This window comes from Vigna angularis, chromosome 2 (genome assembly GCF_016808095.1).
Source record: "Vigna angularis cultivar LongXiaoDou No.4 chromosome 2, ASM1680809v1, whole genome shotgun sequence".
NCBI lineage: Eukaryota > Viridiplantae > Streptophyta > Magnoliopsida > Fabales > Fabaceae > Vigna > Vigna angularis.
The window spans coordinates 37,248,536-37,257,569 of NC_068971.1; the positions used below are offsets into that span (position 1 = coordinate 37,248,536).

Consider the following 9,034-nt stretch of genomic DNA (forward strand, 5'->3'; position numbering starts at 1 on the left):
TATCGAAGGCCAAATCTGTCGATAATTACCACAAAAATTCGTCGGTAATTACCGAAGGAAAAAGTCGTCGGTACGTCTGTCGGTAAATATCTCGATCTGGTTCATCTTCTTCCTCTTTCCCCTTCTTCGGTTTCCTCATATTTTAATTTTTTTTTTATCAAACTTTCTTCATTCCTAAATCAAAATAACAATCAAATTCATTCCAAAACCAAAATCGAAGGCTCTACTTAGGTTCTTCAATTGTTTTAGAAACCCTAAAATCGGGAAAAATCTCCAATTAAATTTTGAGCATCCCGACGCAACACTACTCCGCATGGTTCTCCGACGACAGTGGTTCTCCCACGGCAGTGATGGCGTTCTCCCATGGCAACAGTGGCGCTCCCCAACGATAGTAGTGGCGCTCTCCAACGGTAGTGGTGTCGCTCTCAGACGACAGCGGTGGCGGTCTTCAACAGCAGCGGTGGCGCTCCGCGTGGTTCTCCCACGACAGCGGTGGCGTTCTCCCACGACAGCGGTTGCACTTTCTAACAACAGCGGTGGCACTCTCCAACGACAGTGGTGGTAGTGTGGGAAGATGGTTGCACGAGAGAGAAAAATGGTTGCAGAGAAGGTAAGAAATGGTCTTGAGATGAGAGGAAAGAAAAAATGACGAAAGTGTTTTGTGAGATAGAAAAATATAGTCTTCTTCGCGCAGAGAGAGAAAAATGGGCGGGAATTTAGCCGCTTTTTTTATCGACGGAACTTGTTCGTCGATAATTACCGAAGGCTTTACCAACGGCTTTTGACCGACGGTAACTAAAATATGTATTATCGACGGAATTACCGACGAATTTTGTCCGTCGGTAATTATTGAAGACTTTACGGACAAATTTTGTCTGTCGATAATTACCGAAGGACAAATATCCGTCGGTAATTACATTTTTTACATGCGTCGATAAAATCCGTCGGTAATGCATCATTTACCGATGAAAATAATTTCATCGGTCAAATTTTGTCGGTAATTCCATGTATTTTTGTAGTGATAACTTTATACACTTCTTACCTATCCTTGGACACTTCACACACATTTAACAAGCCTTAAGACTTTTTGTGCATTATGAAACATTAGAAATCAAATTCCTAACTAAAATTTGTCATCTTAAGCCAACTTACCTACTTTAAATCATCCAAACTCTATTCTACACCTTCCAACACTAAAATTCTGCAACTAATAGCTTGAACAAGTCCTAATTAACTTAAAAATAGATGACAACCCATCACATTTAGCCCAAAACTTCTAATTTAGAATCTCACTAGGTAAAACCTCTAAAACTAGCCCACACCAAGCCAAATTCACCCTAACAACTATCAAATCATCTTATATAAGATTTTCTACCATTCTGAATGTTCAAACAAGGTTTAAATGATCTAAAAACACTCATAAACGTTCAATTTTATTTTAGACTTTCTTCGTTTAGATTTTCACCTATAAAACTTCCAAAATACCTTAGAAACAACATTACAATTACGCTATTATGACTATCATTCTATTCTAAACTACATATCAGCTGATTCACATTATAAACAAGTTAGTAAGGACCCAATAAATTGCCTTAAACCACAATTATTCTCTTTAGACCAATATTTTAGTAAATCACTTCTAAAACTTCTAGACCGAAAACCTACTCCTTTCTTTCAATTAATATCACTCAATAGTCTATAATACTTCATTGACTCCAAAATACATTCAAACCATCATTTTAACTTACCAAAAACAACTTTAAATCTCAACATAATAGTCATGCAATAACTTGCATAGATTTTCTCATCAATACATAGCATTGTCAAGCAATTTAACACATTAAGATTACTATTTCAGTTTAATGATACGATTCAAGTCACATCTTCCTCATACAATCATATACTATGACCTGTCTATTAAGCAAACTTTAATTAAACTAGCTTATATTACCTTATACTAAAACTATGGAGCTCTAAAACGCACAGTATTTGCTTTCCGCACAAGAAACTCTAGAAACACCTATAAATCACCAAAAAGATATCAGAGAGAGTTCTCAGGACCTATGATCAACAAGGAACTAAAAGGAAAGATTACAACACACATGCGATGGAAAACCCCATGCATGAACTTTAAATAAAAAGTGAAAAGCAAAAAAGGGCTTAAATTTACTTGATCTAAACTAAAAACTCATTTATGTTGACCTTGTTGCTGTGATCATTTAGGTACCTTTTGATTGTCAAAGAGATGACTCAAGAGTTAAAAAAATTAGAAAGAAGTAGAAAACTCAAGAAAAAAAGTTTTTAGAGGGAAGACGAGTGTTTTAGATAACAAGACGAATTTAAGAAATTCTATTTATATTATTAAATTATTTTAACTTTATAATATTAATCTTATTATTTTAAAACATTTATCAACTCTGTTATCCTATTTTCTAGGTTCTCACAAAATTTTTAATTTTTTAAATAAAACTTATTTAAAAGAGGAATTCATGAAATAAAACAAAAGACTCACGGTTATTTTTTTTACAAATTTTAATCATTAAAAAGATTAATAGTGTATTAAAAGTTTTTTAAAAACATTTTTATTAAAATTTTAGATTTATTTTTCAAACTATATGAATACAAATATATATTTAACTATTTTATTAAAATATAACTATAAGTTTTCTTTGTAATATAACTCACCTAACTATACCTGAACTAAGTGTTGACTCCTCTACACAAACAAGGATTAAGGGAGCTTTACAAGCCACTTCCATTTTTAAGACTCGTCTTTCTCATAGGTAGGGCCAATCACATAAACTTAAAAGAGCTTCACCTAAAGACCGAAGAAAATTGGAAAGGGTTTAAACAAATTTCACCCTAGGTTTTGTGATTTAATAATTAAACAAATATAAGAACTACTGTTTAAGAATGATAGTAAAAAGGCTAAAAGTCTAGTTTTTAAATGGATCATGCAATATAATTGTTATATATTGTCACTATAAAAGATTATTATCTCATTATTGCTAAAAATCATGCTTTGTTTAAAAGTTGAGTTTAAAGATAATTTATGTGCACTTTCCCCCCTAAAAATTACCTAAATACTTTTTAGGAACAAAATAGTGATGGGATATTCTAACACTAGAAGTGAATACAAATGTGTAAATAATTGATCTTAATGATTCTATCTTAGAATATTTGATGTTGGTAACTCCTTCAGTGTTTTGTTATTAAAAAATGTTATAATATATTAAAGGAGGAGTGATACACACCCACTATGTTAATTAAAAAATATTTTTTAGCAATTAATTTCATTCAATAAATTTCAGTGTGAATACTTTAAATTTTTTACGTACGATATAATTTATTAGAATAATATTTCAAACAAATCTTTCAAATATTTAAAACATTAGAAATCTGTCAATATTTAGACACATTAAAATCTCACGTATGCCGAAATCACCTTTTGAGTCTAAATTCTCTGCAGAATTTTAAATGAGAACAGAAAAACTAAGATGAATGAATTGGAAAAAATCAAACACCTGTTGACTTCAAAAAGAGAAAGGTTAATTATATATATAGACATGTATACGAAGTCAGTTTCAAATCTACCTTCTTTAATTGTTTCAAGTACTGCATTGGATTTACATTTACTTTTCTGTTTGTGTGAGTGTGATTCTGGGTGACTGCTTTTCTCTCTTCTTTTTTTTTTTTATATCAGAACAAATATTTAAATTTATAATAGAATATTTGAAACACACTAATTCATTTATACAATATTTACGAACCGTAACTTATAAAAACTTTAGTTCTAGACAGTTTTAATATACATATAAGTAGATACCATACTAAAATAACATATTCTTCCAAAATTTTGCAGCACTATTTATTTATTTATTTATAGTTTCTCATCAATAATATAAAGAGGTAAGGAATGACAATTATATATTGGAGCTAATGATGATAAGAAAAGAAGATATTATAAAATTTAGTTAGGTCGTGGCAAAAAATAAAAATTATAGGACTTGACTCCATATATTTTTTTTCTTTTGAATATTGCCACCGCTTTACAATGATATGTGGGAAGAATATTTTTATGATTACGAACCACAGGCTGCGAATAAAACAGAAAAACAATAACATTATTTTTAATTGTATAAAACATGTCAAATATTTTCTCACGTTATGATGTGTGATGAAAATGTTTGGAAAGAAACATTATCCGACGAGAAAAACATGTGTTGGAAGATTTACGATTTGTTTCCTAATTGAAATAATTGATTCAAACAGCGACCTAAATTGGCAATGGGAGAGCCACTTACATTATTATTTCTAACATAAATTTTGAAGAATATTAAATAAAAATAAAAGGAAGTAGTAAATCTTGTCATTGTAAGAAGCAGTTGCTGGTAGCTCGCGTTTATCGAAATTATGGAATAAGTAACTAAAAAATGAAAAAATTATTTATAGTTTGTGTTTTATTTGTCTTTCTCATCGTATCATTCATCTTATTTTGCATTTATTCGATCTCTCTCCAAATACAAATAAAAAATATAAAAGAAAAAGAATTAAAAAAAAAAGAAAGAGAGAGTGTGTGTATATATATCCAAAAACGTGGACAGGAGGTACAAGTGCAACAGTCAACAGAATAGGGCCCAAGGAGTTGTATTATAGTATGTATTAGTCTATTTAGAGAGACTTAAGTTGGTTATAATATTAATCACATATAATAAGCAAAGTCTAAACTGTGTTTATTTAATCCAAACATCATTTTCAATGCTTCTACTTCCACCCCTCTCACACCACTACATGCTTCTACTCTACACTACTTCTCTCTCTCAGTATACAAAAAGGATGAACAGGAAAAAATACATTTTTAATTAATATTTGAGGCCTTTTTTAACCCCTCAGCCGCCCAGAATAGCCACCCAAATTCCAATCTCTGTTTCTCTTTCTCTCTCTCTCTCTCTCTTCAAAATATCTATCTATCCATCAAAATACACCATGCCCCTCCATTCACCATTCACCCAGCGAATCCCATAAGACACAACCACAGTACCATCATCATCATCATCACCATCATCAACATCAAACAAAAACAAAAACAAAAACAAACGGATCAACCCAACTTCAACTTCAACCCCTTTCTTCCTTCCCTCACTATTCCATCTCTCTCACTTTTCCCTTCTCTCTCTCTTCTCTCTCTCTTTCATTCTTTTGCTGGCAATAACTTACAGCCACCAACCCTAGAGCGTTGAAGAGACAACACAGTACTTTATTCACAACAACAGTAACAGTCTTCACCACCATGTCCCTTGAAGACTCTCTAAGATCTCTCTCCCTCGATTACCTCAACCTCCTCATCAACGGCCAGGCCTTCAGCGACGTCACTTTCAGCGTCGAGGGTCGCCTCGTCCACGCCCACCGCTGCATACTCGCCGCCCGTAGCCTCTTCTTCCGCAAATTCTTCTGCGGCCCGGACCCTCCCTCCGCCCTCGACCCCGCCGGCCCGCGACTCAACTCGCGCTCCGGCGTCATCCCAGTCAACTCCGTCGGCTACGAGGTCTTCCTTCTCATGCTCCAGTTCCTCTACAGTGGCCAAGTCTCCATCGTCCCTCCCAAGCACGAGGCCCGCCCCAATTGCGGCGAACGAGGCTGCTGGCACACGCATTGCACTTCCGCAGTCGATCTCGCCCTTGACACCCTCGCCGCCTCCAGATACTTCGGCGTCGAACAGCTTGCATTGCTTACCCAGGTTTTCTCTTTTTCCTTGGTGTTACCAATATCAGTATGGTGGCCTTCTCCCTCACTTCCACTGTTTTTTTTTTTCCTCCTTTTTCACCCTTTGTGTGGCCAGTCTTATGTTTCATGGGGTCTTGGGAATTAGGACAGTTACTGCTGCGGGTCTGCAATCGTTTTGGGAACCGGGAAGGGGTGTTTCCATGTCTCTCTCCTTTTTATATTTTTCTTTTCAGGGTCTCTGATGATATGATATGATATATGAATGAGAATTTCGGGTTCTGAATTCGTGCTTCAATCTATCTATCCCATCAGGAGTTATACCACCAGTTCGTTCTATTCTATGATCCCGTGTCACCGCTACACTGCTTTCCTTTCCCTTGTCAGCGACTGAATAGCTGATTTTCTTCTCTCTCTCTCTCACTCTCATTTACTCCAACCTTCACAAAATTTCCTTCTTCTTCACTTTCGCACTACTTTCTCTTGGCTTCTCTCTCAACAAACACACCCAATGATACTACTTCCAACTTTATATATCCACCTCATGAACTTTTCTTACTGATTTGAGGGTTTAAGTCAGTTGGATTGATTTCGACCTTTATGATGTTAGTGTTGTTGGAGTTCGACGTAGCTGATTTCATGGAGTGCGAAAATTATAGAGTTTCTCGAATTGGCGTTCTATCACCCACACTCAGGAATTTCTAAATTTAGATGATGATATGCAGTCTTGTCTTGCACACAGTAGGCGCACGAAACTTTTCCCAAACATCTACTTTCCTCATTTGGGTTTGGACTCGAAAAGAGAACAAACCACCGGAAAAGAAAAACAAAAGGGTCCTTTAAATTCTCCTGCGCTTCCCAGTTTCCAACCATCCCATCTCGTTTGTTCTCTCGCGTTTTACATTTATTTACTTTCCACCAAATCACTTCTACTACTCTATTTATTACTGGTATTGCCTTACATGGAAGTGCTGCCTTATCGAACATGTTTCTTTTTTCCAATGTAAACTCTCTTCTTCGCTTTTCCATTTCTTGCTTCTTTCTTGTTTCTTCCTCTCGCTCACGCATTTTGCTGTTTTCCTTGTCAGAAACAACTTGCGAGCATGGTGGAGAAGGCTTCCATAGAGGATGTAATGAAAGTGCTGTTGGCTTCCAGAAAGCAAGACATGCAGCAACTATGGGCCACTTGTTCTCACTTAGTAGCGAAATCAGGTCTTCCTCCGGAGGTTCTCGCCAAGCACCTTCCCATAGACATTGTGGCCAAGATCGAAGAGCTACGTATCAAATCCTCCATGGCGCGCCGCTCCTTGGTGCCACACCACCACCATCACCCCCACCACCACCACGCCGCCCTCGATCTCGAGGACCAGAAAATCCGCCGAATGAGGCGTGCCCTGGACTCCTCCGACGTCGAACTCGTAAAGCTCATGGTAATGGGGGAGGGTCTCAACCTCGACGAAGCACTGGCCTTACCCTATGCTGTTGAGAACTGCAGCAGAGAGGTGGTGAAGGCATTGCTGGAACTGGGTGCAGCAGATGTCAACTACCCCTCCGGTCCCGCCGGGAAAACACCGCTCCACATTGCGGCGGAGATGGTGTCACCTGACATGGTGGCCGTGCTGCTGGACCACCACGCGGACCCAAACGTGAGAACAGTTGATGGGGTCACGCCTTTGGACATCCTCAGAACCCTAACCTCGGATTTCCTCTTTAAGGGTGCCGTCCCAGGATTGACCCACATAGAACCCAATAAACTGAGACTGTGTTTGGAGCTTGTTCAATCGGCAGCTCTTGTCATGTCAAGAGAAGAAGGCAATGCCAACAACAACAACGGGCCTTCCAATTCCGCAGCACCCATTTACCCTCCCCCCATGAACGAGGACCATAACAGCAGTAGTAGCAGCGGCAATAACAACAACAACATTGGAAATCTGAACCTGGATTCAAGGTTGGTGTACCTGAACCTTGGTGCGACAGCTTCGATGAGTTCACGGTTGGACGGTGGTGAGGAGGAGAGGGAAGCCATGAACACAAACATGTACCACCATCACCACTCTCATGACTTCTAGTATCTTGAGGGTGAGAGTTTGGAAGCACTGATAGATGATTGGAAGCTGTTTGAATTGACACGGACGATGGAGAATGGAGAATTTAAAGAGGATGATGAGAGGGGGAGAATTGTTGATGAATATGGAGGGACCCTATTGAAGGGATGGAGCACGAAAGAGTCTTCTTCTTTTGTGAGTTGAAATAGACTGGTATTCACTGCCCTTCTGATTTATCTGTGTTGGCTCTCTGCTATTTTGTTGGGTTTTTTTTTTTTTTTTTTCTTTTTCTTTTTAGCTTTTGGAGTTTAGGCCTTTCAAATGGTCACCATTTGAAGTGCGGTTTCATGGGAGATTGGGATAAGAGACAGGGAGAATCTAATGGGGGTTCAATTTATTTTTTGTTTTTATTTTTCTGTGAAACGAAAGGGTGCATGGAGGAGACGCAGGTCAATCTTTTCAAATCCTCCTTCACCTGTCAACTCCTTAATTTGTATTTACTGATCCGTAGCTAATATCACGGCCTATTTATTGTGATCGCTTTACAATTTCAGATTATCTTGTCCCACCCGCACTTTCTCATAACCCACCCCTCAATTATTTCTTCACATTATCTTTTGCTTCTTCTTCCTGTGCTGTTCGGCCTTTCTTTATTTCTTTTTCATTTTTTCTTTTCTCAATTCCCATTCTTATTTTTTCTACTCAGTTTAAGTGATCATATACTATATAGGGCTGTCTCTTCCCTTCTGTTCCCACCTAATATATTATGTTCTTTTCCTTCTACCATTTTCTTCCCCTTTGGAACCATCCTTTGGCTAGTGTTTTGGGCTTAATTATTCTAATCAAAATCATGTGGCTCTGGACAAATTGATCTCTTGTCTTGCATGAATGCAACAATGAGTGTGACCACACATGTCAAGTTAAAAAATTGGCACTATCACCTTCCATGTAATCCTCTTCTTGTCCCCCCTTACCTTTTTTAGCTCTCTTTAGACAAAACAAAAATATATAACTTACACCTAAAACCCTATTATATTACTAATCATTTCTTTAATTATTTCTATATCTTCTGTCTAAATTCATCGGATATGGAAGATTCTTGCAGATTAGTAGTATTCTATATCATTTTCTGCTTCAACGTATGCTGTTTATCCAGGGTCTTTACTACTGCATGCATTCTCCCAAATCAACCTTATTCATGTTCTACCACCATCTCTCGTATCAATACATTTAAAACTATATATAATTATCTACAAGATTATGTATTG

The 9,034-nt window shown here is 37.1% G+C and overlaps 1 protein-coding gene across 1 annotated transcript; it reads left to right on the forward strand.

The window, feature by feature from the left end:
• The first annotated feature begins 4,933 nt into the window (after window positions 1–4,933).
• On the forward strand, window positions 4,934–8,319 carry LOC108326863 (BTB/POZ domain and ankyrin repeat-containing protein COCH). The gene is made up of 2 exons (XM_017560453.2): window positions 4,934–5,737; window positions 6,810–8,319. Exons 1-2 carry the CDS (start codon window positions 5,291–5,293, stop codon window positions 7,788–7,790), a joined length of 1,428 nt encoding a protein of 475 aa, XP_017415942.1. The 5' UTR covers window positions 4,934–5,290; the 3' UTR covers window positions 7,791–8,319.
• The last annotated feature ends 715 nt before the right edge of the window (window positions 8,320–9,034 follow it).

Bases quoted from the DNA above. Each gene is read 5' to 3' on its own strand.
- LOC108326863 (XM_017560453.2), top strand. From the start codon at position 5,291: ATGTCCCTTGAAGACTCTCTAAGATCTCTCTCCCTCGATTACCTCAAC. The intron at 5,738-6,809 runs GTTTTCTCTTTT...TTTCCTTGTCAG, and splicing joins AGCTTGCATTGCTTACCCAG to AAACAACTTGCGAGCATGGT.